The 27,955-nt window shown below is 56.5% G+C and overlaps 10 protein-coding genes across 10 annotated transcripts; 7 read left to right on the forward strand and 3 right to left on the reverse strand.

Annotated features, from left to right (window-relative positions):
• The first annotated feature begins 139 nt into the window (after window positions 1-139).
• On the forward strand, window positions 140-4,692 carry MYCTH_2309153 (uncharacterized protein). The gene is made up of 11 exons (XM_003665394.1): window positions 140-1,154; window positions 1,211-1,399; window positions 1,456-1,921; window positions 1,978-2,099; window positions 2,151-2,222; window positions 2,277-2,501; window positions 2,555-2,658; window positions 2,715-2,973; window positions 3,024-3,166; window positions 3,224-3,825; window positions 3,889-4,692. Exons 1-11 carry the CDS (start codon window positions 288-290, stop codon window positions 4,674-4,676), a joined length of 3,837 nt encoding a protein of 1,278 aa, XP_003665442.1. The 5' UTR covers window positions 140-287; the 3' UTR covers window positions 4,677-4,692.
• A 2,197-nt stretch (window positions 4,693-6,889) lies between these two features.
• On the forward strand, window positions 6,890-8,218 carry MYCTH_2309160 (uncharacterized protein). The gene is made up of 3 exons (XM_003665395.1): window positions 6,890-7,775; window positions 7,841-7,917; window positions 7,979-8,218. The coding sequence occupies exons 1-3, from the start codon at window positions 7,109-7,111 to the stop codon at window positions 8,207-8,209; spliced, it is 975 nt and encodes a 324-aa protein (XP_003665443.1). The 5' UTR covers window positions 6,890-7,108; the 3' UTR covers window positions 8,210-8,218.
• A 369-nt stretch (window positions 8,219-8,587) lies between these two features.
• Window positions 8,588-9,235, reverse strand: MYCTH_2309165 (uncharacterized protein). The gene has a single exon (XM_003665396.1). It carries the CDS (start codon window positions 9,146-9,148, stop codon window positions 8,705-8,707), a length of 444 nt encoding a protein of 147 aa, XP_003665444.1. The 5' UTR covers window positions 9,149-9,235; the 3' UTR covers window positions 8,588-8,704.
• Window positions 9,236-10,451: 1,216 nt separating this feature from the next.
• Window positions 10,452-13,849, forward strand: MYCTH_2309166 (uncharacterized protein). Its single transcript, XM_003665397.1, has 2 exons — window positions 10,452-11,301; window positions 11,387-13,849. Exons 1-2 carry the CDS (start codon window positions 10,681-10,683, stop codon window positions 13,610-13,612), a joined length of 2,847 nt encoding a protein of 948 aa, XP_003665445.1. The 5' UTR covers window positions 10,452-10,680; the 3' UTR covers window positions 13,613-13,849.
• Window positions 13,850-15,867: 2,018 nt separating this feature from the next.
• On the forward strand, window positions 15,868-18,836 carry MYCTH_2095610 (uncharacterized protein). Its single transcript, XM_003665398.1, has 5 exons — window positions 15,868-16,180; window positions 16,847-17,286; window positions 17,349-17,544; window positions 17,604-17,985; window positions 18,055-18,836. Exons 2-5 carry the CDS (start codon window positions 17,180-17,182, stop codon window positions 18,429-18,431), a joined length of 1,062 nt encoding a protein of 353 aa, XP_003665446.1. The 5' UTR covers window positions 15,868-16,180; window positions 16,847-17,179; the 3' UTR covers window positions 18,432-18,836.
• Window positions 18,837-19,050: 214 nt separating this feature from the next.
• On the reverse strand, window positions 19,051-20,463 carry MYCTH_2309174 (uncharacterized protein). The gene is made up of 2 exons (XM_003665399.1): window positions 19,781-20,463; window positions 19,051-19,670 (listed from the first exon to the last, which is right to left on the reverse strand). Exons 1-2 carry the CDS (start codon window positions 20,381-20,383, stop codon window positions 19,197-19,199), a joined length of 1,077 nt encoding a protein of 358 aa, XP_003665447.1. The 5' UTR covers window positions 20,384-20,463; the 3' UTR covers window positions 19,051-19,196.
• Window positions 20,464-21,079: 616 nt separating this feature from the next.
• On the reverse strand, window positions 21,080-22,014 carry MYCTH_2067725 (uncharacterized protein; the record flags this gene model as incomplete). Its single annotated transcript, XM_003665400.1, has 2 exons — window positions 21,080-21,681; window positions 21,738-22,014. 2 exons carry the CDS (start codon window positions 22,012-22,014, stop codon window positions 21,080-21,082), a joined length of 879 nt encoding a protein of 292 aa, XP_003665448.1.
• Window positions 22,015-22,137: 123 nt separating this feature from the next.
• On the forward strand, window positions 22,138-23,294 carry MYCTH_2309177 (uncharacterized protein). Its single transcript, XM_003665401.1, has 2 exons — window positions 22,138-22,498; window positions 22,563-23,294. Exons 1-2 carry the CDS (start codon window positions 22,371-22,373, stop codon window positions 22,984-22,986), a joined length of 552 nt encoding a protein of 183 aa, XP_003665449.1. The 5' UTR covers window positions 22,138-22,370; the 3' UTR covers window positions 22,987-23,294.
• A 500-nt stretch (window positions 23,295-23,794) lies between these two features.
• On the forward strand, window positions 23,795-26,001 carry MYCTH_112121 (pyruvate decarboxylase-like protein). The gene is made up of 3 exons (XM_003665402.1): window positions 23,795-24,065; window positions 24,135-25,368; window positions 25,418-26,001. Exons 1-3 carry the CDS (start codon window positions 23,882-23,884, stop codon window positions 25,722-25,724), a joined length of 1,725 nt encoding a protein of 574 aa, XP_003665450.1. The 5' UTR covers window positions 23,795-23,881; the 3' UTR covers window positions 25,725-26,001.
• Window positions 26,002-26,109: 108 nt separating this feature from the next.
• MYCTH_2309187 (uncharacterized protein) lies at window positions 26,110-27,746 on the forward strand. Its single transcript, XM_003665403.1, has 4 exons — window positions 26,110-26,253; window positions 26,477-27,289; window positions 27,351-27,494; window positions 27,558-27,746. The coding sequence occupies exons 2-4, from the start codon at window positions 26,717-26,719 to the stop codon at window positions 27,669-27,671; spliced, it is 831 nt and encodes a 276-aa protein (XP_003665451.1). The 5' UTR covers window positions 26,110-26,253; window positions 26,477-26,716; the 3' UTR covers window positions 27,672-27,746.
• Window positions 27,747-27,955: the final 209 nt, after the last annotated feature.

The raw sequence follows: 27,955 nt of genomic DNA on the forward strand, positions 1-27,955 counted from the left end.
TGCCCGCTCGAATAAAGTGCAGGCACAGGACGACCCAGCGCTATCGATCCAAATATACTCAATCAGAGGCTGAATATACTCGCTACCCAGCTCGTTGCGAATTCTATCGGCAACCCCGGTTCGTCAGTCGCCCTTCATTGCGCTCGTGCATCGCCGATGACCAGCTGGCCTATGGTTTACGATTAAGTTGCTGGGCTTTGGTGGTCACCTGTTTCCTTGGACCAACCGCAGCGGCCTTTTGGCACTCCAGCAACAAGTGCATTCTGGGGTTCGTCTCTTCGGCGACAATGGCAATGAACGGAGCCGCTGGGACTGCCGCCACCGGCGATGGCGGTGAGGCCGTCCTATCGAAGATCCACGAAGCGCTCAAAGTAGTTCACAGCCCCTACTCTCCGAATCAAGCCCGACAGGAGGCCCAAGCCTTCCTCGAGAACGTTAAGAGCCTTCCCGAGTCACCTTCGCACGGCTTCAGTCTCGCGTTCAACAAACCGCATGAACCTATCGTCCGGCATTACGGCCTGTCGCTGCTCGAGCATGCAGTCAAGCAAAACTGGGAGGAATATAGCACGGAGCACCGAGAATACCTCCGCTCCTGGGTTCTGCAGCTGGCGGAAACCGTTTCCGCCGAAGATCCGCCCTATCTAAGGAACAAGATTGCCCAGCTGTGGGTTGAAGTGGCCAAGCGTGCTTGGGTCGCCAGCTGGATGGACATGGACCATCTTTTAGTCCGTATCTGGCGGGGCTCCGACTCGCCAGTTTATAAACAGTTCGTTCTTCAAATCCTCGAGACACTCTCCGACGAAATCTTCAATGGTGACGACGCTGTGGTTGCCCTTCGTGAAGGAGTGCTGAGCAAGGCATGCGTGGAGATTTTTACACCAGCAGCAATCCTAACCGAGGCTTTCCCTAATCGTCAAGCTGGTCCGGACGTACGGTGTGAGGACGATGGATGGCTCAGTAGGATCACACAACTCATCGGCGAGTGCTTGAGCGGTGGCGTCGAGCAAACCGAGGATGTCACTGCATGCGCTGTCAAGGCACTCAAAGTTCTCAACTCGGTGGTGCCATGGGCGATTCCCAAAGCATTGAATGCCGTTGGCTGCCGCGCCGTCATGTGCAGTTGTCTCGCAACTCCAAGCGTGCCCGTGCAAAAGGTTGGGTTCATCCCCGGCAAGGTCATTCAAGTACTGGTTGGACTAACTGATGTAAGGCTGCTCTCGAGACTCTGCATTCGCTCTATAGCCGCTCAAGTTTCACCGAGGAAGAGTTCGTCGACCTCGTAGTGCCAATGTACACCGAGATCATGGTTGATCTCTATAGGCGACTATTTGAGTGGTCGGTCGTAGATCCACAGGATATTGACGATGACAAATACCAGTTTGCGAAAAAGTTCTCCGAGGTGAGTAGCTCCTGTGGCCTCCTTCCCTCTAGGTGTTTTGTTGCTAATAAATGCAGTTGCTCTGCTCCCTGGGCAACTATCTGGACAGAAAGTTCGCGGCTATACCACCCCAGACTAACGTCCAAGGATTTCTCGAGCTACTCATGCTGGTGGTGCAAAGCCAGAGCCTTGTCGTTTCAATTCCAGTCCTTCTCACGTGGACGCGCTTGCTGTCTCATCGGTCTCTTGGTCCCGCAGCTGCCGAGATGCCCTTGATTGTCAACCTCTTGGAGGTGTGCTGCGCTCGCTTGATTCGATACGAGAGCTTTCCCGAAGATTCGGAAGACCCTGTTTACGTTTTACTTATCGAAGATACCGACACTATTCCCGAACGACATGCTTTTCTCGGCAACTACCGACGGTATTGCTGCTCCATTATTGAGAGCATCGTCCATCTCAAGATGTCAGATGCATTCTCGCATATACTGGGCAGGGCGGAGCGTGCTTTGAATACGCTGTATGATGGGCAGCCTCCCCTAAATCGTAAGTCAAACAGTTTCAACAAGGGGCTCGGACATTGATAGCTAACCTGGAACTAGCTGCTAACTATTCTAAATCCTCGTTGCCCGTTTTGACGTTTGATGCCCATGCAACTGTGATTGAGGCTGCGCTCAAAGGCTACGACAAGTGGAGGGCGTCACGCAGCCGGACCAATGAGGAGGTGAGCATTACCGGCTTTTTAAGTACTAGCAGTGTCCTTACCAAAGCGTAGAAGCAGCAAGCAACCGCGGTCGAGGAGTATTTTGAGAAATGGTGTGGTCAACTCCTTGAAATGAAATTTGAGGTGAGCCACCAACGCAGGCTCTCGCCGTAACCAGCACCACTAACTATGGCCCAGGATCCTCTAATCCGCAAGCGGATACTTCAGCTCCTGGTGACCTTCTCTACCAGAGCACTGGATTCTAATCCTGCGTTTATGCTAAGAGTCCTGGAGCATATCCTGATGACATGGCCGGCTCTGCAACCAGAACACAGGCTCTACAATGACGCCATCAGAGATCTCCAGACTGAAAGCATGGTTGAGCTTCAACGGTTGGCATCAAAAATGCCGGACCCACTCCTTGTAAGACAACTCTCCTTCCCTCCGGGGCCTACATTACTGACTATATGGGCTAGGACGTGTATGATCAGCTAGAGGCGAAGGTCCAGGAGATGATCGCGTCGGGAACCCTGGACGAAAAGCGCCAGATCGCATACCAAAGTTTCTTGTTCATCATCGTGTAAGTCGAACATCCCACCCCGTCAGGCCGTGACTTGACCTACTCACTGCCTTCAGTCACCGGGCTACGCATATTGACCCGGCCGTACGGCTCTCAAAGCTCACTGCATTTATCGACCCTGTTAAGGACCAGTGGAAAAATGAGTCCTTAAAAGCGGCCCTGGGTTCTTACAACGGTTTCTGCGAGCTGCTAGGTCTAGACAAAGTGCAAAAGTACCTAACTGAGCGCCGTGTGCACGAGAACGCCGACTGGGGCTCTACCGATCTTGACGCTGAAGGCCTCGCACTACAGGCTGAACTGGAACACCGACAGTCGGTAGGTGAAACTGCTCAGCTCTTCTTGCGCTATCATTAACGCAACCTCAGGTCCTCCCGCTTCGGGTGACCAAGTCCTTCTTAACATACTCGGTGGAGCGAATAGAAAAGGACTCGGCTCCCTACCAGGCATCTTGCACTCTCTGGCAGGATGGATTCCAGCTCATCCTGCCAGAGCTTCTCAAACTTTTAAGGTTGGTGAATCATCCCGGTGCCATATCGTGTCGTGCTCCGCTCTGACTCTGGCCCAGCTACGCCCACGCATCCCACAACCCAGCCAACTGGGTTTTGCTGCCAGCAGAAATGCAGCCAACAGTGGGTCGCCTCCTGTCCGACCGATTCTGGCAAGCCGGCATTTCGGAAGGGAGCAAGGATGATTTCTATGCTAGAGTGCTTGGGAAGAAGAACACTCTGGAAGGGCTCGCGTCAACTGTCCGTGGCACGATTCGGTTCGTGCGCGAGACGTGCTACGCCATCATTTACTGCATGACGCGGTTGAACACGCAGTTCTACGGCTTCCTTGAACTGCCAGGTCCCTTGGCGAACGCGTTGTTCGCGGATTCTGTCTACCTGTCATCTCACCAGGTCATCAACCTTCTCACCCTGGTCAGGTTTCTAGTCGACAACTGTCCTGCGGAATTACGGGAGCACTTCGTCCCCCCCATCTTGGCAGCCTGCTTTGAACAGATGGATGCGAAGATCAGCTCTGAGTGGGAAAAGCTCGGACAACGAGAAGCAGTACAAGCGGCAGGAGATGAATTGACCGAGGAGATGAAGGCCGAGAGCATACTGAGACAACTCACGTATTCCGCCGTACTAATGGTCGCTGACGTCCTCGATCCAGCCAGAGTCGGTAAGTGTTTTGCTCCACAGTTCTGTCTCCACGGCTGTGAAGGCTAGGCTAACTTTGAAACAGCAGCCCCGTCAGCCTCTGAAGAACAGCCCGTCGACGCAGCCTCGAGCGCGAAATACCCGCCGCTGCGAAAGTTTTGCTTGATGAACCCGTCCATCGCTGTTCCGCTGCTGGTCTTCTGCAGCCACGCGATCCGGATGCATGATGGTAGATCCTGCGGCGTGGTGCTGCGGGTCTTCCGTTCCATTATTCCCGAATTCAGCCCTTCGGAAGTCCCGAGGACAATGAAAGATTCAGGCCATACGGAGCCCCTCGAGGATTTTCCGATCCCGGAGGAGACGGCAAGAGACATCAGAGAGTTCATCTCCACGGAGGTGCTGAAGGCGGCCATTTCTTCCCTGCACGACCCCTATTTCGTGGACTTGCAACGGGAGTTGGGCGCGCTCATCGCCCAAATTTTGGCTTACTATGCTTCCCTGACGCCCACACCTCGGAATATCCTTGTTTCCTTGCCAAATATCAAACCAGAGGATGTTGACCGTACGATTCAGCAAGTGTCCCAGACCGGGATGCACTCTCGACAGCAACGCGCTCTCGTTCTCGAACTACTAGAGGACTTGAAGGGAGTCAGCATCTCTGAGATGGGTAAGCTGACTAAGAGTTTCGGGGCAAGACCGGGATCGGCGCGCGGCAACAAGAAGTCTGCCCGGAGCAAGATGGCTCAAGAATTCATGACGCCACAAGCAGGCTCGGGAGGAGGTGGAAGGAGGACAGATGGGGATGGCTCAGCGGCACGTAACAAGACTCCAGACTTGGAAGGTATGGCGGGGATGTTCAACGAGGCCGAGTAGATAGGCCTTGAAGGAGAAAGCACCTACATCCCTACATCACACAAGCCGGCATCACGTTGGGCTTCTCGTCGACGTTGCACGAAGATGGCCCGCACAGAGTTGCAACCGCATGCAATTGGCGGCCTACTCTGTCAAGGGCACAAGCACAGCGGGGAGGGAGCAAAAAAGAGAGGGAGGGGAGAGAGGGAGAGAGAAGATGAGGGAAGGAAGGCATATCAGCGGAGTCTCGGATCGGCCGTTTCTGATACCTTTTGATGAAACACAACCGGTGTGGCATGATTGCTTGTTTTGGTGCTTCTGTGTTCGAGATGGTTCGCGTCCTAAAGAACTTGAAACCATGGGGCTGATGCATTGCACGGAGTGAGTATTGATGCAAGGGGGATGGGACATGTATCCGCGCCAAGCTCATCTGGGGTGCAAGTGCCAGATCTTGGCCCGGCCTGCTGTAACGCTTGATATGCTTTGGTGGACGGCGTGTGCGGATTACTGCAACCCCTACAGTACCTGTATGAAGGTTTGAAGTTTTGGAAGTCGGCTTGGACCATTCATGTCGTGATTCTCGTGACTACCAACACCTTGCGGTCGGTTCACTTGGACTGAAGAGACGGGTAACTAACCAGAACGCTTCCATCGCAACCGGCTCAAGTTCCTCAGCGACTCCCGTTCTTTCCACGCCGCCCGAGGCTGCCACACCCTCAGCTGGCCCCCCTCTCTCTGGGGCCGCTCGACCTCGGCTTCTGCCAATTCCTGTTTCGAGAAATCCGGAAACGATACCAGGCCGTGCACAGCGCCAACCCTGGGATACATGCCATGGGGGCTAGATGCTCGCCAGGAGAGGGGATCGTCGGATCATTCCCAGCAAGAGTAATCCGTACATACATGCACAGTACCATAACCCTTCAGGACCTTCACCACTGTACTGTGACATATCCGCGATCCCCTGTTCACTTGGCGAATATTATGGTTCAAGTCTAGAAATACGCAAGGAGTAGTCTGGGTTTTGGAACATCGTTTTTTGATCATTATCATTATCGTTTTCTTCCTTTATTCGGCCGCGCTGAGAAAGCGCTGCAGAGCTAGCCATGGTATACTGCGGGAAGCCCTCAAAGGGCTGCCAGATGTGCCGGACCCGGCGTATCAAGGTACGGCCACGGAGCAGTCCACCAAACAAAAAGAAACAGACGAGGAGAAACTCATGATAACCCCCCGCAGTGCGACGAAACCAAGCCGACATGCAATCAATGCGCCAAAGCACGGCGCGAATGCCCTGGATACAAAAACGAGTTTGATCTCGTCCTCCGCAACGAAAACCTCGCCGCCAAGCGTCGAGCGCTCAAGCTCGGCACTTCGAGACGCGGTGGCAGCGCCAGGAATGCCGGCAAGAAGGCCAAAGTATCCGCTGATCCAATCCCTTCCTCATCCTCATCATCCCCTTCTTCTTCATGCCCGTTGTCAGCCCTCAAGGACTCAAGCTCCCTCTCATCTGCCACCACCAGTAATACCTCGACAGCCGGGGGTTTCCCATCCCTTTCCGTCAAGCCCTACCGTCGCGAAGAAGAACAACAACAGCGGCGGCGGCAGCAGCAGCAGCAACGCCATTACTACCAACAAACCCTCTCCTCCCTCTCTCCAACCCCAATCCACCTGGCCCCTGAATCGCTCGCCCCGTGTCACTTCGTCGCCAACTTCGTGCTCCTCCCCCGCCAAGACGGTACCCGCGGCTTTCTCGAGTATATCCTCCCGCTCCTGGAGCAGACAAGCGCAAACCGCGACGGCATGGCGCACCTGCGCCACGCTTTCGACGCGTGCGCTCTGGCGTCTTTGGGGAACCGGCTTCCGACCTCTTCCGCCACCTCTCCCTCCAATGGACCGAAGACGGGATGGCCGCCACCACTGCCCGGGAGACCGGGGCCGGGAGGGGCCGTCGTCGACGGAAGACAACAGAGAACGACGGTGCTGGCCAAGGCGTTCGCGGAGTACAGCAAGGCACTGAGGGCTACGCAAGCTGCGCTGGTGGATCCGGTGCGGTGGAGGAACGATGACGTCCTGGCGGCGGTTTTGTTGTTGGGGATGTTTGAGGTGAGCCCGTCCTTTCTTTCTTCTCCCCGCCTCGGAACCGGCCGCCCGAGGGAAACGAAGCGGAGAAGAAGTACTGACGCCGGCGGGGATCTCTGCGGGAAACTCAGAGCATCACCGCCACCCAGCTGGACAACCTGGCCTGGGGTTCCCATGTCGAGGGCGCGATCCAGCTTGTCAAGGCGCGCGGGCGGTCGCAGCTAAAGACCAAGATCGGGCTCCAGTTGTTCATTGCCGTGAGGACGCAGCTCGTAGGTCAAACAAACGCCCCAGATTCTGCGCTCCGGACCGGGGATGCGTACTCTGACCGACCTCTCCAGGTGATACACTCGCTCAGTACAGGCAACGCCCCGGCCATGGGGGCCGAGTGGTGGCTAGAGGACGCCGTTATTGACCCGACCGCCGCCGAATGCCAGCGCCTCAACCTCAAGGTTGGCGAACTGCGCGCTGAGGTAATTCGCCTGATGTCTAGTGTCACCCGTACGCAGGAGAACATCGGCCGCGTGCAGGACCTGATGCGTCGCGCCCAGGATCTGGACCAGCAGGCCGCAGCGTGGATGAAGTCCGTCCCAGAGGCGTGGCAACCCAGGACGCTCTGCTGGCAACTCCAGAGCCTCGCCGTGCCCGGCGGCAGCGACTACTCCAAGGCCGAGGTGTTTCCGGGCCGCGTAGATGCGTACAGGGACTTCTGGGTGGCGAGCGTGTGGAACCAGGTGCGGACTGCAAGGCTGATCCTCATGTCCATCATAGTCCGCTGCGCCGCGTGGGTGTGCTCGCCTCTCGACTACCGGACGACGCCAGAGTACGCCACCTCGGCGCGGGTGTGCGTGGACATGATCTCAGACATTCTCGCGTCGGTGCCATATCATCTAGGGTGGCACACCAAGAGGCGAGATCTCGTGCCGGAGGACGACCCCGCCTGTTTCGGATGCGGTGACGAGCAGGGCATAAAGGGGTTGGCTGGGTACTTTCTGAGCTGGCCTTTAGCCTGTGTGCTGACGCAGGACTATACCACCGATGCTCGTACGTCACTAGCACAACCCCCTTTTCTTCCCGGTGGCCGAACACGGTGACTGACCGTTTACCAGAACGAGCGTACATCAAGGGCAGGCTCAAGCACATTGCGGACGAGCTGGGGATCAAGTACGCGCATATCCTATCCTCGGTAAGCGAACCCTTGGACGCAGCCTGACCTTCCTTGGGTGTTTCGTTAACTAGAAGATCAGCTCAACGTCCGGGTCCCTTCGCTGCTCATCCGGTCCAATGGTCTTCTTGCCCAGCCGTATCCTATGGACCATAGTTTTGGCAAGTTGATTTCGTCGGCCCGGAAGCCCTATCCGGCCCCCAAGGGATGTACTCAGAACCAACAGCTCCATCAGGAAGTGAGGGAGCCGGCACAGCCAGTACAGGTCCAGGGAGGCTCTGCAGGCGCATCGGGAGCAGGGCGATACCGGTGATTCACAAGCAGAGCCCTTTCATAGGACGCGCGGGGCGCGTAGTATATGGCTGGAGAAAAGAAGGGGGGTGGGGGGTGGGGGGCAGGGCTCTTCTCTCCGTGACTTTACTTCTTGATGCGCACCAGATTGGGGGTTCGGCGTGGGAGGGACCCTGATTGGTTTCTGTATGCGAATACGTCCTTGGGCTTCACCCATGACTCGGCTACCCCAAACAGCGTGGGATTGGAACGGAAGGTGGAGAGGGCAGTGAATCCGAGACATCAGCGGCACATCGTGCGCCTTCCCATCCCCGTTCTCTACCCGAGCCCCATCCTGACATGCTTGATAAACGACGGGCCTATCTGCAGCAAAAGAGCTAGCGGATCGCAACCACCCGACAGGCCGGCCAGTCGGCGGAGGCGTTTGGCGCCGCTCCGTAATCTCGCTGCTCCAGCGTGCCTACTCAGCGATGGTGTTGCATCTCCCCGTTTTTCGGTTTTGCCAGGACGTTCCTGCTCACCAAGTTAGCCACGCCGAAGCCAGGTGATGAATACCCGGAGCAAACCTCTTCCGCTTCGTAGCCTCCTCATGCTCGTTAGGATTCGAGCCAGAGCCCAACTCCCAGGCCTTAACGACCCAGTTCTGCGTCCTGTCCAGGTACGACTCGGCCTCGATGCCCTGGACATTGACGCGCATGCCGTCCTTCGTGATCGTTATGTTCTCACCCATCTGCTTGCGGGCCTGCGCCTGGATCTTGCCAAGCGACAGGTATATCAGGTAGCAGACCCACGCCACCGCGCCCAGGATAACGAGCGTGATAATCAGTGGCAGGACCTGCCTGTATTTTTTGGGTATCAGCTCCGTGACCGCATTTGCAGAGGGGCGATAGAAATGAGAGGGAGGATAGACTGACCCTATCGTCGACGGTGGAGACTGCTCCTTTTGTTTTCCCCAAGCCATGATGGTGTCGCTCTGGTTATGGCGATGCCCTTACGATTCTTTGCTTCCGGAGCAGGCGGGGGTTGGCAAGTCAAAAAGCGCGGCGGGCGAAGCCGGGAAAATTGGAGAGATGGATCCTATATGAGAGAGTATGACGTGCAGAGGCACTGTACAGGTACCACCACCACGGACAGCTAAATGCTGTGTGCTGCACTCATCAAGCAATCAAGCCTGCACGGGGGAACGCTGCTGGCGCGCGTAGGCGGCCGCTTTGGAATGAGCTCAAGGTCCTGGTTCGGTTGGTTGAGTTTGGGGGCGCGTGATTGCGTCGTGTCTTCTATTATAGATATCGCCGCTGTGTTGGCCAGAGGCAAACTACGAGAAGATTTCGCTGCACAAAACAGGAGTTGGACGTAGAGCTAGCTGTTCAAGGCCTTTGAGCTGCCGACCTTCCGGATGCAAGGACACAGTCAACCGCCTGGGCATTGGGTGTTTGCCGCGCGGCTTACGGATTCCAACTACCTTGATTTTGACATGTAAGTGGCGTGCCGAAAGAGCTACTTGACGTACTGTACGAAATATCTACGGGATACTAGTTACTACAGTAAGTACCTACCCAAGGTATCCGTAGTGCTTTTGTAATAACGTCAGTTCGGTATTTCATTTGTATTGGCTGGATACGGTACGCATTACGTCTATGCAATTTCATACGTGTATGTAAGATATGCACTTGATCCCTCGTTACCCGCAACTCGACGTTACATAGGTACTGATTGTAAAGGTGTGCTTAGTGGGATAGCTGTCCCTTGTGCCCAAACCTCTTACATCCGCTTTTTTACAAGCTATGCATTTATTGAATCGCTGTGAAACCTGAGTCATGACGCCGAGGCATGACCCGTTCTACATGTATGTAAGATATGCACTTGATCCCTCGTTACCCGCAACTTGACGTTACATAGGTACGGACTGCTGATTGTAAAGGTGTGCTTAGTGGGATAGCTGTCCCTTGTCCCCAAGCCTCTTACATCCGCTTTTTTACAAGCTATGCATTTATTGAATCGCTGTGAAACCTGAGTCATGACGCCGAGGCATGACCCGTTCAGTACGTTATTACCTTCGCCGCGCTAGCCAAGCCCAAGCCACAACTCTAGTGCCACAGTGCGAGTCGCAACCTCTACCTGCAGTGCGCAGTGGTTCTGGTAGCAGCTCTGCGGTGTCCCGAGTGTTTGCCTGCCTCCAGCTCGCTGTTGCTGATCTGGCCAGGCTGTCATCCCGCAGCCCCCCGCCAAAACTGGTAAGGCCACTGCAACAGCTCCAACCCTGCACTCGCGCCAATCCAAAGCTCGCTCCACAGTCCGCCACTGACCAACGACGCCATTCGGCCTTCCTGCCAGCTCTCCGTTTCCCAGAACCGCACAACCTGCGCGTACGTTACCAAAAGTCAACGCACCACCCTCGGCCATCCCGTTGGTGTTGTTGACGCTGCACTGCCCTCTCGGTCTCAGCCTCCTTCCCGATACGCGCTGCAGCAGCGTCCCACGGCCGAGTTCACCATGTCCGCTCCTCACGACGGCTACGGCCAGTATCCGCCCCAGCAGCCCGGCGAGCAGCCCCCGTACCCTGACCCAGCCTATGCGACTCAGGCGGACGCCCCGCCGCCGCCCGCCAGCACACATCACGCTCCCGAGCACGGCAAGAAAAAGAAGCGCACATACGCTGCCGGTGCATTCGAGGTTGGTACCGGGGCCAATGCGGTACTAGGGGGCCAGGCGCAAGGGGGTGGCCAGTTTGGAGCTCCCGTCCCGGGATACGGAGGCTACCCACAACCAGAAGCCTCTTCCGCCGTTTATGGCGCCCAGCCGACTGCCTACGGCGCCCAGCCGCAACAGCCGTATGGGATGCCCCAGCCGGCGGCACCCGTCGCGGGCTACCAGGTCCCGGAGCCCTACTACCCCTCTGCTGGAGCCCCTCCGGCCCCAGGCGGCGTTGCCGGTTTGACGGCCGGCATGTCGGCCATGAATCTCGGCCCTGGAGCGCAGCAGCAGCAGCCGCAGCTCCCGCCGCAAGCGAGAGCCGGACCTCTCAACCAACTCTACCCGACCGATCTGCTCAACCAACCGTTCAATGTCTCAGAGCTGGACCTCCCTCCGCCCCCCATCATCTTACCCCCGAACGTATGTTACGCCGGCTGGAAACACCCTCCCCCCCCCCCCCCCGGCAGGCGTCGCAAGGCATGCTAATTCCCTGTGGACACAATAGTCTAGCGTTACTCCTTCGCCCGACGCGAATTGCGCCCCCAAGTATGTGCGATCGACACTCAACGCCATCCCCACGACGCACTCCCTGCTCAAGAAGAGCAAGCTTCCGCTGGCGCTTGTTATCCAGCCCTACGCGTCCCTCCACGACCTGGATGACCCTGTTCCCGTTGTGCAAGATCAGGTTATTTCGCGTTGCCGGAGGTGCAGATCCTACATCAACCCCTTTGTGACCTTTTTGGACCACGGCCACCGATGGCGCTGCAACATGTGTAACCTCACCAACGATGTGCCTCAGGCATTCGACTGGGACGCTGCGGCCCAGAAGACGGTGGATCGGTGGCAGCGACACGAGCTCAACCACGCCGTTGTCGAGTTTGTCGCCCCGCAGGAGTACATGGTCCGCCCCCCGCAACCGCTGGTCTATCTGTTCCTGTTCGACGTCAGCTATGCCGCCGTGTCGACCGGTCTCCTGGCCACCAGCGCCCGCACCATCCTCGACAGCCTTAACAGGATCCCGAATGCCGACCGCCGCACCCGGCTCGGCTTCATTGCCGTCGACTCGAGCTTGCATTACTTCTCGGTGCCCAAGGACGCCGACGAGAACAGCGAGACGAGCATGCTTGTAGTCAGCGACCTGGACGAGCCGTTCCTTCCCGTTCCGCAAGAGCTGCTCATTCCCCTGACCGAGTGCCGGAACAACATCGAGAACTTCCTCGCCAAGCTTCCCGACATGTTTGCCAACAACCAGAACAATGGGTCGTGCATGGGCTCTGCCCTTAGGGCTGGCCATAAGCTCATCTCCCCTCTCGGCGGCAAGATCGTCGTCCTCAGCGCATCACTCCCCAACGTAGGCTACGGCAAGCTCGACATGCGCGAGGACAAGAAGCTGCTGGGCACGTCCAAGGAGAGCAGCCTGCTCCAGACGGCCAACAGTTTCTACAAGAGCTTCGCGGTCGAGTGCTCCAAGAACCAGGTCTCGGTAGACATGTTCCTGTTCTCGTCCCAGTACCAGGATGTCGCATCGCTCAGCAATCTCCCCAGGTACACGGGCGGCCAAACCTGGTTCTACCCGGGATGGAACGCGGGCCGCCCAGAGGACGCCATCAAGTTCGCATCCGAGTTCAGCGATTATCTCTCATCCGAGATCGGCCTGGAAGCGGTTCTTCGGGTTCGGGCGACCACGGGCCTGCGCATGAGCACATTCTACGGCAACTTCTTCAACAGGAGCTCTGACCTTTGTGCCTTCCCTGCCTTCCCGCGCGACCAATGCTACGTTGTCGAGGTGGCCATCGACGAGAACTTGACCAAGAACGTCGTTTGCCTGCAGACGGCGGTGCTGCACACGACGTGCAATGGCGAGCGCCGCATCCGTGTCTTGACGCTCGCTCTGCCGACCACCAGCAACCTCGCCGATGTCTATGCTTCGGCCGATCAGTGTGCCATCACAACCTACTACAGCCACAAGGCCGTAGAGAGGGCGCTGAGCAACGGACTCGACTCTGCCAGGGATCTGCTGCAGAGCAAGATCACCGAGCTTCTACAGACCTTCAGAAAGGAGCTTGCCGGCGGCAGTATGGGCGGCGGCTTGCAGTTCCCATCCAACCTCCGGGGCCTTCCGGCTCTGTTCCTGGGCTTGATCAAGCATGTCGGTCTCAGAAAATCGGCGCAGATTCCGTCGGACCTCAGGTCCGCCGCCCTCTGCCTGCTTTCGACCCTCCCCCTGCCCCTGCTGGTGCAATACATTTACCCCCGCCTCTACTCGCTCCACGACATGCCTGACAACGCGGGCTACCCCGATCCGGAGACGAGCCAAATCGTGCTCCCCCCGCCGGTGAACCTGTCATCGGAGAGATTTGTATCCTACGGCCTCTACCTCATCGACGACGGCCAGACACAGTTCTTGTGGGTCGGCCGCGACGCTGTTCCGCAGTTGCTCGTAGACGTGTTTGGCGTGACCGACCGCGCTCAGCTGCGGGTCGGAAAGGGTTCGGTGCCGGAGCTCGACAACGACTTCAACGAGCGTGTACGCGCCGTTATCCAGAAGAGCCGCGACCATAAGTCGAGAGGGGTTGGCAGCGTCGTCGTGCCGCATCTCTACATTGTCCGCGAGGATGGCGAGCCTAGCCTCAAGCTGTGGGCCCAGACGCTCTTGGTGGAAGACCGGGCGGATCAAGGGATGAGTTTCCAGCAGTGGATGGGGACGCTGAGGGAGAAGGTTAGTATCTGATGGCGCGGAAATCCCGTGCTCGCGTTGTGGGAACACGGCGCTGATATCCCAAACAGGTTGTTCAATAATGAAGAAGATCTGCTGCGCAAACCAGGGGAAACTGTCTCGGGGTGTATGTACGCGTCGGTAATGCTTGCAGTGAATAGATTTACAGAGCCAAGTTCTGAAGAAAGGAGAATGCATTGCCGGCCCGTCGCCGTTTTCACGAGAAGCCACTTGGAACGCCTTCGGCCATCCCTCCCTACCGAAGTGTGCTTGTTCCGCCAATCCCGCTTCCTGTGTCCACCCCAACCTATGCTCCCAGCTCAGATCCAATTGCGGAGTCACGCCCTACTATGGTTGCGGAGAATTGTGCCGGATCCGCCTCGTATCCTCGCGGCGAAATGGCCCGTCCGACAAGGTGACTACGGACGTGTGTATATGCCATGTAAAAGAAGCACGCCGTTGAATGAGGCGGCGGGCGGTCCGGCCACTGGACTTAACGGCCGCTTTTCAAAGGTCCATCTCTGACGGCGGTCGGTTCTCCCTTGCCAATGCCCGGAATAGCAACTCAGTCCCCACTAACTACATAGTAGGTCTCCTTTTGGGCCATTCCAGGGGTCATCGTGCATGACAGAGATGCGGCTCTTCCCATGCGCGCGTCTTGCCCCTGCTGGCTGGTCAACATGTCCAATGCAAAACGAGAAGCTGGAGGCGCGCTTTCGGACATTCGTCTCAAGGAAGGTTAAATTGACTATTGCATATATAAGCGCAGAATAATCAGCGACAGAAGGGTGCAGCGCTTTGCCCTAACGTCCTGTGTATGTGTACGGTAGGTATGTGCGCCCGTACATACATATGAAATAGTGTACGGATTAGTGTCGCCTGGTTATGGCCATACACGAGATGCGGGTCCCTAAGATTTCCTCGCTCTCACCTTACTGTGTACTATGTAGGCACAGCTTCATTGGCCATGCCGGAACTTGACCTGGGCTGGGATCCACGGGCGGTTTCCAACCCATGATGTCGTTTGTTTCATTACGGGTATCAGCGGTCACAAGTGGGTGGCTCTTGTTGCGCTACCGGGGGCTGCGAGGCCATGAAACAAAGGTGGAACCGCCCGAGGCCTGCCATTTGATTGGCGACTTCAGGTCTGACACAAGCGCGCGCGGAGCAGGAGAAAAAGATTGAGAACGAGTTGGATCCCGCTTGTGCGGCGCCATGGTAATGGTGTGGGGACAAAGGGGGTCGCCCGACCTCCCTGGGCTCCGGCGCCTAATCTAATTGAGTTGCTTTGTTGGGTGGTTTGGTTGGGAGGTATCTCATGCAGTGCCTTGTTGCCCCATTTGTCCCTTTGTCATTTGTATGTTTGCGGTGGTGGGCGCGAGATGGGCGCGGGACCGATTTTTGGGTATCATGCAGTGTGATGGGTGTGAGAGAAGGGTGACAAGCGATGGGGCTTTCCAGCTTCTTGCCCCGCAGGAAGCGCTCAACTTTAGAGGGGATTGGAGGGGGGGAGGGAGGAGGGTTGCGCAAACCATCGTGGTGGGATGGTTCAGCATCGTGAGGGATGATCCGGACCCGAGGCTTCTCAGGGCATTCGGCATGTTATACCTCTCGAATCGAGAATAGGGGAGTGATTGCTGATTCAATCAATCTCTAAGCGCCCAGCAGAGCGACTTTTGCCGCCAGAGATAGGGTGCGTAGTCGACGTGCTCTATTTTGAGCATTCCGACTGCGTCGCCGCTGCACGTACGCGATGCATATGTGCATACGCTATGTAGCCATCCCATCGCATGGCGAGGCCGAGTCTTTCTGCTGGTCCTCAAGGAGCCATATTCTGTACACACATCAACGGTCCGCTTACCGACCCAGTTCGGATCAGGGTCCGAAACATGGCCAACCGTTAATAGGAGACCGCCCATGGGGCCAAGGCCTCGGCCTACACAGTAGTTGAAATCTCCGCGAGGATTCCTGACGAGGACGGGGCCGGGCAGCCTCTGGCTGCAACCTCGCGTTTTGAGAAAGCCCCAAACGATGGGCGATGGTGATGGCTCGGCCCAATTGGGACATGATTGGACAAGCCCAGGCTCCTTGGTAGGCCGTGGCAGGCTCACAAGATGCATTGCCGGGCGGTGACAACACCCAACAGCAGCAATCCTGGCGCCGGGCGGACCCACCGGGCCCCTGCCCCTGTCACTCCATCTCCCCGCCGGGCATCGAGAGAGGCCAGATCCTGGATACGTTGCCAAGCCAGGTCACCCTTCGCTTCGTTCTTCTACAGCACGACGTCCCCTTTCCTGGTAGACGAGCTTTGGCTTCCTTTGGCTTGCCACCACCTCGTTGCGATTTCTCGGTGCTGTCTTCGCGAGGGTTCTTGCGTCTTGGAGATCAGCGTAAGTCAGCTCGCGCTCAGGCCATCCGTTCATTTTCAGATACCCCGATCGTCACAGCGGCCTGGAAGCGGGGCAACCTCTCCCTCTTTAAAACTGTCGCCCACGCCCTCCCAAGGGACCCTCGATTCTCGACAAAAAAGAGCCCTCTCAAAAGCCGTCGCGCTGCCTGGCCTTCGCACGGGATATCGCTAAGGTACGTGTGTATGCGTGTGTGCATGTTCGTTTTATGTGCGTCCTCTGCAAGTCACCCTCCTGGCCATCGCCGACGACCCCTCCTCTGCAAACACCTACAAGAACAGCGCTCCACGGCAACCCGGCTCTTGCTCATTTGCCTTTGCTCCACGGAGCAGCTGAGCAGCGGAAGGATGACTTTTTTCCTCAAGGAGGAAAAGACAACACTGGCGACTTCATCAAAGGGAACGCGAGTAGCCCCACGTTGGGCGGGTGATATTACTACCTTACGCGCCCCTTCTGAAGTCAAGCGTGCGGGAGCGCCAAGGTCCGCATACGAAGCGTCTGATCGCCAGCTCCCAATTTGCATCCCCGTCAGCCGGCGGTCTCGACGACGAGCTATGCAAGAGGTGCTCGTTTGAGATAACCTGACTCGAGCTCCTCGGAGCGCCCTGACCTCCGGGAGCCTGCACCACAGCGCTTGACGCATGATTATCCTCCGCACCTGTCTTTGCCTCGCATGTCCTGCCTCCCGCAATGCCGGCACCGGCCGTGATCGATCTCTTTCCATCCGAGCTTTGATTCATCAATGGCGACCTGCCAGGCCACATCTGATGACATATTCACATTTTGCGTTGTCCTAGTAGTCGGTTCAAGTAGCTAACTTGCAATTGTTGCATTGCGGCAGACAGAACCTGTAACCCGGGTCCCGGACCACAAACGAATTTCGGGACAAAGAAGCATCGGGACGCCTTCTGCGTTGCTTCGCCGGAAAGTAACATCTCGGGTTGCTTCCACGAACAAAAAGCCTCATTCCCAAGGGCAACGCTTCGCTGGCACAACTCCATATCTTCGACGGCTCCGACCCGACAGTTCTTCTGCCCTCGTGGGGTTTGCGATTTCAAGGCGAAATCCAGCGGAGCAGCTAACCGGAAGGAAATCGACCCGGTCTCTCTCTCGCGCCCGCAATCTTCACATCTGTTGGCGACCTCGCGCGCAAGCACGCGACGCTACAGCAGCCATGAGTAACGTACAGAACAGAGGCGGGGCGCGCAAGATCTCGTTCAATGTCAGCGAGCAGTATGACATCCAGGACGTGGTCGGCGAAGGTGCCTATGGCGTCGTGTGGTAAGGCTATAAAACCCGGAAGCATGCCTGCTTGGCCGTTCGAGTCTGACCGCCCCGACTAGCTCCGCTATCCACAAACCTTCTGGCCAGAAGGTTGCCATCAAGAAGATCACGCCATTTGACCACTCCATGTTCTGCTTGCGGACGCTCCGTGAGATGAAGCTCCTACGGTACTTCAACCACGAGAACATCATCTCAATTCTGGACATCCAGAAGCCTCGGAGTTACGAGACTTTCAACGAGGTTTACCTGATCCAGGTATGACCGTCTCGTGAAACGGGGTCATAGTTGCGGTTTTGCTCATGCCAAGACATCAGGAACTCATGGAGACCGACATGCATCGCGTCATCCGCACACAAGAGCTCTCGGACGATCACTGCCAGTACTTCATCTACCAGACGTTGCGGGCGCTAAAGGCGATGCACTCGGCAAACGTGCTACACCGAGACCTCAAGCCATCCAACCTGCTTCTCAACGCTAACTGCGACCTGAAAGTCTGCGACTTTGGCTTGGCACGGTCGGCCGCGTCGCAGGAGGACAACTCGGGTTTCATGACGGAATATGTGGCCACTCGCTGGTACCGTGCTCCCGAGATCATGTTGACCTTCAAGGAGTACACCAAGGCAATCGATGTCTGGTCGGTGGGCTGCATCTTGGCCGAGATGCTGAGCGGCAAGCCCCTGTTCCCGGGAAAGGACTGTACGTGTCCGCCGAGTTCTTTTAATGAAGCAGAGCGAGAATTTCTTTATACTGACATTTTTACCGTAGACCACCACCAGCTCACCCTGATCCTGGACGTCCTGGGCACACCAACAATGGAGGACTACTACGGCATCAAGTCGCGCCGCGCGCGCGAGTACATCCGCTCGTTGCCATTCAAGAAAAAGGTGCCATTCCGGACGCTGTTTCCCAACACATCCGAACTGGCTCTTGATCTTCTAGAAAAGCTGCTCGCTTTCAATCCGGTCAAGCGCATCACGGTCGAAGAGGCGCTCAAGCACCCCTACCTCGAACCATATCACGACCCGGATGATGAGCCGACGGCACCGCCTATCCCCGAGGAGTTCTTCGACTTTGACAAGCACAAGGATAATCTCACCAAGGAGCAGTTGAAACAGCTGATTTATCAGGAAATCATGAGGTAGAATGTTAATCGGCTTGGGTTAGGCCCTCTTGCTAGTCCGTTTCCCGGTCTGAATCGGAGCTGGCCACCGTCCGTTGTAGGGGGGAGGAGTATGGGGGGTTGGGTGGCTGCATATTGACTGCTGGGTCGAGCGTCCGAGGCCTGGGCCTGAATTGCCTGAAGAACAGGCAGTGGCAAAATGTTTCTTTGCGCGAATTCAATCATTGTCCGCACGGGGGGAGGCGAAAGAGGCCGCTCCTACATTTCCTGTTTTCGCATAGTATCTCCTTAGACAGTCTTGGAGTAAGCGCAGGAAGAGATGAACATCTCTTTGTTCCCTTGCTCGACGGCTCCATATTCCAGGAGTATGTAGTTCGACTGTCTTGCTGTTCCGTCGAAAATGAAAGACTTTGATGTTTCTTCTTCGACCTTTGCTTTGCTCATCGCCGATCTAAGGATCCCCTCAACCGACAGAAGATCACGACCTGATATCATTCCGTGACCGAACCCCTCTCCCTGGGGCGCTTCCGACCAGTTCTCTTCCCATATACCTCCTCCTATACATTAGAAGATCAGCTTTGAGCGAAGATGCTGAGCCAAACAGTTATGCCTCCAAAACGCCCGCAACGCCAGCCACCTTCCCAGAATCGCCAATGTTTGACTAACTGGCCTTTGAGATCCCAGACCTCTAGGACCACTCCCATGGACCTTTGTTCGCCTCTTGTGTTCCGTCTGCTTTGTTCGCCTTGATTTCTCTTTGTCCGTCGTCCCGCAATCAGCCCGGACCTTAGGCACCGATCACCCAAACTTCCACTCCCAAGACCCCAAACTTCTCACCCTCGTCACTTAACGGCTCGTTCCCAAACGTCTGGCTCGTCGCGCTGACGCCCCGCTCGAGCGAGTCGTCTAGCCATAGCCCGTATTTGCCGTCGCCTGCGCCGAGCGAGAGGAAATGCGGCTCGCAGAGCATGTAGTACTCGTTGATGCCCGAGTAGGGGAATGCTTTAAAGCGGATCGGTTGCGGTGTTGGGGTGCGAGATGGGCTTCTCGAATTAGGAGTGATGTTGGCATTCCTTGGGGCAGGAGAGGCGGCGCGGATGGTGGTTGTTCGGAGGTTGGAGTTACCGCTGCTCTCGTTGTCGATGATGGAGGGCGGCGGGGGAGGACGGGAGAGAACCGAGGCGCGCCAGAGGAAGCATTCACCTGTGCCAAAGTACTTGGGTGCTGGGTGCGGGTAATCGGAGAGGTAGGCGCCAAAGAGCTGGATAGCGTGACATCCCGTGTGTCAGTCGAGAGGTGACGGATTATTTTGTTTGTTTGGAAAGGGGGTGGGTGGACGGAGGAGGCAATACTGGTCGGGAAGTCACTTACACCGCCATCACAGTCCTTCACGCAGAGCACGAATCCTACCCTCACACCTTGGTACTGCGCGCATTTCTCGTATAGTGTTGCTAGGCTAGCGCCGTCCTGTTCGAGACTGTACACCAGCTTCCACTCGTCCACGATTCCCAGCCGGGCCGGCACCATGATCCGGATCTCTTCTGCGATCGGCGCGGTCAGCAGCCGGGCATCCGGTCTCGTGTCCTCCGAGAACCCGGACAGACGCAAGGGCTCCAGCGGCGGTGGGCGCATTGGTGATGCTGTGCGGCGGGCCTGGAGGATGTGTGGGGGAGTGTATACGCCGTCAACGCCGTTCCCCTGGCCGTGGTGGTGTTGCTGCTTGTTCCTGCCGTCTGCTTGAAATGTGCGTGCGTGGGGCATTCCAGGAGGATTTGACGTCGCCGCCGATGGTTCGCTTGAGAAGCGGCGCATGAAACCGCCCCAGAGGCTAGAGACGGAGGAGGTGAGAAATGTGGAGGAGCTGGACGAAGCGGTGCCTGGCGGGGTGGCGGAGCGGGAGGATGTTGGGGAGAGGTCGAGCTCCGATGGGCGAGAGCGAACGGGCTGGTTTCGGTTGGAAGTGTAGAATGCCATGGCTTCAATGATGCAGTGCTATGTCTGTACCTTCGCGAACTCGGTCGGGTACGTCCACCGCCGTGGCGGCCCGGGAAGGCAAGGAAAGCTGACGCTCCTATCTCGAAGCTCCCGAGGTCTGTCTGGTGGAGACCGGTGATCTGGAAGGCGACAGGCGATGCTAGCTTACAATGAATCGGGAACGGCGGCCATCAATTTCTCGAGAGCGTCGAAAAAATGGCGGATATGTAAGCCTTGTCTTTGTGTTCGTTTGCAAGAACCGCGGTGTCGCTTTGCAAACAAGTGGAGGAACGAGTCGGCCATGTTCTTGTTTCTTGTTTCTTGCATCTTGCATCAGCCTTATCAGCAGGCACTGTGGTCGGGTCGCATGAAGTGACAACTACGCTTCGGTACCTTGGCGCGCCCTGGCACAGGCCAATCGGGGGCGACTTGTTAGGTAACTGTTAGGTAACTGTACGTCCGTACTCAAAGTGCACTGCTTCTGAAGGCGAGCACAGATTGGCCGCTGCGGGAAAGAAGTTGATTGGAGAGCCGTTGAGCGAGACACCAGCGTCGTGGAGACGATGCTATTATACCTTGGCAGTTCTTGGATTTTGGTTGTCTCGTTGCTGGACACCTTGGCGAGACCCCTGCCGTCAACTCTACAATACATGCATGAACTGTTCTAAACCTTTGGTGTTCTAGGCAGACCAATGGCTATCGACGGCGGTAGCTAGAAATGCCACGCCAGACGCCTTCTGGAGTGGGCTGCTCAGCGCAGATGTCGGGCTCGAACCCAAACTTTTGAATTAGATGATCACGGGTTGTAGGCCCGATCGTGGCGATCAGGGTGTTCCGGCCAGGTTGCTTGCGCTTGGCCTTGCCCGTGCTCGCGTCCAGGAGGTCCAGGGCACGAAGCATACTGTCACAACCGCTCGGCGAGAAGACAACCACCCATCTCGTCGGGCGATCTGCCGTCTCAGCCAAGCGCCGAGCGAAGTCGTCGTAGAACGACTCCAATTCCCCGGTACCGTAGATAACCACTTCGTCCACCCGCCATCCTGCCCCTGTTAGCACTTTGGGGATGACATCCCGCCGCTTCTCGCCAACTAGGAACAACAACGGAGGCTTAACCTCGCGGTCCTTGTACCATTCCCCATAGTGTTCGAGGATGAAAGGGGCCAGTTTGTCTCCTGCCCCCGTATGCTCTCCAAACACCTGCAGAGGAGGCACCTGGGGAACAGCCTTGAGGGCGCGCGTAGTGGCCGGCCCGACGCTATAGATGGGAACGTCCTGGAGATGAGGCCAGCCATCCTCACCTGCGGATTGCTCACCTTAGCTCTTGCATCCTCTGCCGCCGAGGCTGAAATCTCACCTCTCCTTTCCTCGACGAGCTTCGTGAAGGCTTCGACGGCGCGCTGGGAAGTAAAGATAATGCCGCCGTAGGCGCTGCCGGCTGTTGCGCTTATCGACCCGCTTTGGAGCGCATTTCGTACGATGGCTATCCCAGCTTCGTCGAACTGGTGCTTGAGCACAGGAACGAAGGAGGGCTCATAGCTGGCGCCATCAGGCGGCGATGTGAAGAACTCCTCATAGGTGTCACCAGGGGACGACTTGGTTTTTAGGAAAAGGATTGGCGTCTTTGGTGCCATTATTATCGAAAGCAATTGAGGTGACAAGGCGAAGACGAAAGATGGCGAGGTGCCCCTCGTGGGGTTAACCGCGGGGGCGACGGTTGACGGCTTGGTAGGCGAGGTGCTCCGTATACAGATTAGGTTTCTTTATCGATAAACATGGATTAGCTACGGGGAAGTTAGTCCGTACATAAGTACGGATTACGGAGTACATACACGTCTGATCCCTGCCAGCCTGATTTCCAAGCATCCGACAATTGCCGGCGTTCAATCTTCCGCAGAGCCGTTGAATATTTTTTGGCCTGGACCACAATACAGCTGTTCCGTGAATCTGGAGTTAGGCCTATCGGTTTTGGGCTTCTCGGTGCGTGCAGATGGCAAGGGACGGCACAGAAACGCAGCCTACCAGCGCGCCAGTCGCCGAAGGCGCCTCTGCAAGTGCTGCTACCGAGCCGCCAAAGCAGTATCCAAAGGGTGTAATTCTCGGCAAGGATGGGAAACCGTAGGTTTTTGCAGTGGTCATTAGGTTGATGTCCGCTTTTAACTGACCTCCATGCCCGTTGCAGTTGCCGCCCTTGCAATACCTTCGCATCCTTTACCGCCCAAAGCAAGTCCACGCTCAAAGCTGCAGCAACACAGGGACCACCAAAGGACTGTCCCCCGGACGTCGAACAGCTCGGCCGCAGCACTTGGACGCTTCTCCACTCGATTGCGGCCACATACCCGCCGAGGCCCACTCCAAAAGAGCAGTCCGATATTAAAGACTTCATGCGCTTGTTTTCCAAGCTGTACCCATGCTGGGTGTGCGCCGAAGATTTCCAAAGCTACGTGGAGAAGAAGGAGGTCAAGGCGGGGAGTAGGGAGGAATTCGGAAACTGGCTGTGCGAGGCACACAACGAGGTAAACCGAAAGCTGGGGAAGCCGACGTTCGATTGTAGCAAGTGGGAAGAGAGGTGGAGGACAGGCTGGAAGGATGGGAGTTGCGATTAAGGGTTGGGTAACGGGGTTCTGTTTGCCTTTTGGGACTGGGAATCGTGTGATCCAGGAAGGCTGGCTGGCGATAGACGGAGTTCGGCGTGATATGTATCTTGTACTTAAGACCCTCCCCCATTGTACTCTCAACTCTCTTGGTGTTGGCGGCTCGTCTCCTCGGCTTCAAGTCCAGCATAGCGACAACCAAGGAGCATTCGATATGCAACCCGATCTCAAGCAGAGAAAGGTGTTAGGGCCGACGAAAAGACCAGTCTTGCGAGCCAACCTGCGCTGGACCTATGGTACTGCGTGTGTGTGGGCGGATACCGAGTGTACTCCGTAAGGAGGGTTGGTCTCATGCCTCTTGGCGGGAGCCGCCCGATAACTAGTATAACTAGTTGTAACTCCGTATCCGGTTACGGAAACGGAAAGGCCCGCTCGGCTGTTCTCCGGCGGCTCCCCGATCGCTGATCAGAGCATGGAACAGATGTCAATTACATCACTCCCGCGTAAACGAACCATAGTTATCGAACCACAGTTATCGAACCACAGAGCCAGCCCATGGGAACGTCTGAACAGCTCGGAGGATGCAACCGATATTGCAATGCAAAACGTCACCCATGCTACAATTAATTCCCTGCACAACTACTTGTAAGCCGCGAGGCCTAGAACACAGTTGCAGAACCTGGGTATCGTGCCTGTGGTCTGATGCAGATATGTGTCACCACTCAAGACCCCGCCAACACGCCGCTTCGAGGCCCTGAACAGTACAAAGGGCGCTTCAAATTCGTACAAGCCCCCCCGAGGCCGTTTTCAAGTCTTTGTATGACCATCTATTTTCCGATTGACGTCCCTCACGGATTCTCTTTCGTTGCTGACCTCCTTGTGACCACAAACATCGCCAACAACAGACATGACAGACATCAGAGAGCAGGGCCTTAAGAAACCCGTCAACGTCGCCGAGTATCTGTTCAGGAGACTCCACGAAATCGGCATCCGCTCCGTTCATGGCCTCCCAGGTGACTTCAACCTGGTTGCATTGGACTACATTCCCAAAGCTGGCCTCAAATGGGTGGGCAGCGTGAATGAGCTGAATGCAGGTATGTGTTCCCCCCCTCCCTCTCCCACCTTGAAGTGCCATTGAGTGGAAAGCTCACACAGGGAACCAGCATACGCTGCCGACGGGTATGCCCGCACAAAGGGCATCTCAGCTATTTTTACTACCTTTGGAGTGGGAGAGTTATCTGCAATCAACGGTATCGCCGGCGCCTTCTCCGAACACGTTCCCGTAGTACACATTGTTGGCTGCCCGTCGACGATTTCACAACGGAATGGCATGCTGCTTCACCACACGCTTGGCAATGGAGACTTTAACGTTTTCGCCAACATGAGCTCTCAGATCTCTTGCGATGTGGCTCGTCTCAATAAACGGGCCGAGATAGCCGACCAGATCGACCATGCCCTGCGCGAGTGCTGGATCCGCAGTCGGCCCGTATACATCATGCTTCCGACAGACATGGTCGAGAGGAAGGTTGAGGGCGCCCGTCTGGACACGCCCATTGACCTCACAGAACCCGCCAACCAGTCAGAGCGGGAGGACTATGTCGTTGACGTCGTCCTGAGGTATCTCCACGCGGCTAAGCAACCTGTAATTTTGGTCGATGCCTGCGCCATTCGCCATAGGGTGCTCAAGGAGGTTCATGACTTGGTGGAGAAAACCCAGCTGCCGGTATTCGTTACCCCAATGGGCAAGGGCGCCATCAACGAGGACCATCCCAACTATGGCGGAGTATATGCGGGAACTGGTTCGCAGCCCGCGGTGGCTGAGCGTGTTGAGACAGCGGACCTGGTGCTTTCGATCGGCGCCCTCAAGAGCGACTTCAACACGGCAGGCTTTTCGTACCGGACGTCCCAACTCAACACGATCGACTTCCACTCGGACCATTGCACGGTGCGGTATTCCGAGTACCCCGGCGTGGCCATGCGCGGCGTGCTCCGCAAGGTGGTGGAACGGGTTGATCTTAGCAAACTGTCTAGGCCTCCATCGCCCGAGGTGGTCAACGAGGTGACTAAGAACAGGGATAGTTCCCAAACCATCACACAGGCGTTCTTCTGGCCACGCATTGGGGAATATCTGAAGGAGAACGACATCGTGGTGACAGAAACGGGCACGTCCAACTTCGGCATTTGGGAAACCAAGTACCCACGGGGTGTGACTGGGATCACACAAATTCTTTGGGGCAGCATTGGTTGGTCGGTGGGCGCCGCCCAAGGTGCCGCGCTAGCTGCAAAGGACATGGGCGTCGACCGCCGAACCATCTTGTTTGTCGGCGACGGCTCGTTCCAGCTCACGGCCCAAGAGGTGTCAACCATGATCCGACATGATTTGAGGATCACCATGTGAGTTTTCCCCTAGTCTTCTCGCAAACACGATGCTCACAACCCCTAGATTCCTGATTTTCAACGGCGGCTTCACCATCGAGCGCTTTATCCATGGCATGGAGGCCGAGTACAATGATATCACCCGTTGGAACTACATTGACGTGCCAACAGCATTCGGCGGTTCGGAAAAACAGGTTCGCAAGTTTGTCGTCAAGACCAAGGATGAGCTCGAGGAGCTATTGACGGACACAGACTTCAATGAGGCTAGAGGGTTACAGTTTGTTGAGCTGTGGATGCGAAAGGATGACGCACCGCGGGCCCTGAAGATCACTGCTGAGATTGCCGCTAGAAACAACGCAAGTATGAGTGAGTAAGATGGTGGCTTGGTGGCTGAAGGAGGAGAAATGGCGGAGCGGACAGTCCGGTGTCGGCTGCGGTGATGAGAAATCTCTTTCTTAATTGAGCCATAGTGAAATAAGGGACTGAGCTGCCTTGCTGTGTTTGGCCATTCTCAACTTCAGTGACACATTTCCCTCCCTCCCTACCACCTTGTCTCGTTTTCTCTTGGGATTGCTATGTATTTTCTGAACAAAGGGGCGCAGGAAAAGGAGGTGGTAACACGTGACTCGTTCTCGGAGTCCATCTGCAGCGGCTCTTGTCCTCGTTTCTCAAGTGCTCCACACAACCAGCCAACACTTGCCCTTCAGAGCCCGTGCACTGCGCTGTAATCCGTATACAGCCTTGTTTAAAAGGGCAGGTCCATTCGATTTCGAAACCTTCACGAGTGTCTCATTAGGCGTCAAGCAACAAACCTCTGCATAATTTTCTTGGGAAATGGGAGAAAACGGAAAAAGGAAAGACGCCCCAGGTGGAGGAGGGGATCATAAGTCCAAGAAAAAGAAGGTGAGACTGAACCGCAGCAGCCGACGAGGTTGAGCGGGTGGCACTCCGCGACCAGCTAGCTCCTCGCGGCCAAGCCAAGGGCTATGCTATTCTGGCCGGTTATGAATCTACCCTTTTTTCGAACGTCATTAGAACCGCCGTATCGAGAGCCTACAATTCCGGCGCCGCCTCACCAAGATCTCAAACTCTCGAGAACCATTTGCTAATTTCTGACCCTGTACAGACGGGAAACGGGGGTAAATGGAAAACTCCTCACCAGCAAGCCAAAGCGCTGTCCCAGGACGCCCATCCGCAGCCAGGCGATACTGGAATTTGGATCACTTGCGCCCGGCACCAGGAGGCCAAGGCGGCAAGGGAGATTGGGGTGCTGTTCTCCGAGGTCTGTCGCCTCACCCTCGTGCTTATTGCTGCCACCCTGGCCACGAAAGACAATCACTGACTGGAGGTTCAGTACGCCGAAAAGATGTACGGCATCAGGTCCATTCACGACACGCCACCTGCTAAAGATAGCGGTGGCGACGAGGGCGGCTCCGAGGATGATGATATCGAAGCGGCTATTCGAAAGGAGGTCGCTGCTCTCACTGCGAAGTCCTCTGCTGCCGTAGCCACTTCAACACCAGGTGAAATTGACAACAGCATCAACGACAACCGAATGACGCCTCTGAAAATGAACGTTGACTGCCTGCTGTTCGTCAAGACGCAGCCGCCCATCGACCCTGTTGCCTTTGTGCGTAGAATATGCGAAGACGCGCGCCGGTGCGGGGAGGTGCCTGGGCTGATGCGGTGTCGCTATGTGAACCGGTTAACGCCGGTAACTATCATGGGGAAGGCATCTGAGAACGGGTTGGTGGATGTAGCGAAGGAGGCGCTGGGAAAGTGGTTCGATCTGAGTGGGAAGAAGAAGGGTTCGGGTGGCGGTGAAGATGAAAAGAAGACTGCCGGCGCTGTGGCCAAGGGGCAGTCAGAGGCCGTCAAGCCTCAGGCGGGGGAGAAAGAGGGAGAGGGTCTTGCAAATCCCGAGAGGAAGCCATTCACGGTAAGATGTTCCCGTCAGTCCAAGGGTCTGAGCGCAGACACTGAACCTTTTTTTTTTCCAGTTTGCTATCCGACCAACCATCCGCAACCACAGCAACCTGAAGCGAGATGTGGTGATTAACACCATCGCCGGTCTCATCAACGACGATCTTCATAAGGTCAATCTCACCTCGCCCGACAAGGTGATACTCGTTGACATCTACCAGGTGAGCAACAGAAGCCCGAGATCCCAGCGCAGGCCCCGGACCGAAGCGGCTAACTCCGCCCAGACCGTTTGCGGTATGAGCGTCGTCGATGGCGATTGGGACGAGCTCAAGCGTTACAACCTTACGGAATTGTATAGTCAAGGGCGAAATGTCGATGCCCATCGGTCCAAAGATTAGGGGGAGGAGGGCGCACGGGCTGGCAACAAATATGCAAAGCCCATACGGAGTATATCCATCTCTCGTATTCTGATTGGCCTTCGGACAGGTGCACCGTTTCCGGCATCGAACAAGACCGAACAGCGGCCGCCAAGCCTCGGCACTAAGCCCTATTCCAGATAAATTTGCCGAGCCGACCGTTCAGCTGGAACCTTGGCGCATCCCGAAGCCGGTGGCAGCCCGGCTCGGGGGGCGTTCCGGTCCGCTGATGAGGAACCCGCAAACGAAGGAATTAATAAACGAAC

Source organism: Thermothelomyces thermophilus, chromosome 5 (genome assembly GCF_000226095.1).
Source record: "Thermothelomyces thermophilus ATCC 42464 chromosome 5, complete sequence".
In the NCBI taxonomy this organism is placed as follows: domain Eukaryota; kingdom Fungi; phylum Ascomycota; class Sordariomycetes; order Sordariales; family Chaetomiaceae; genus Thermothelomyces; species Thermothelomyces thermophilus.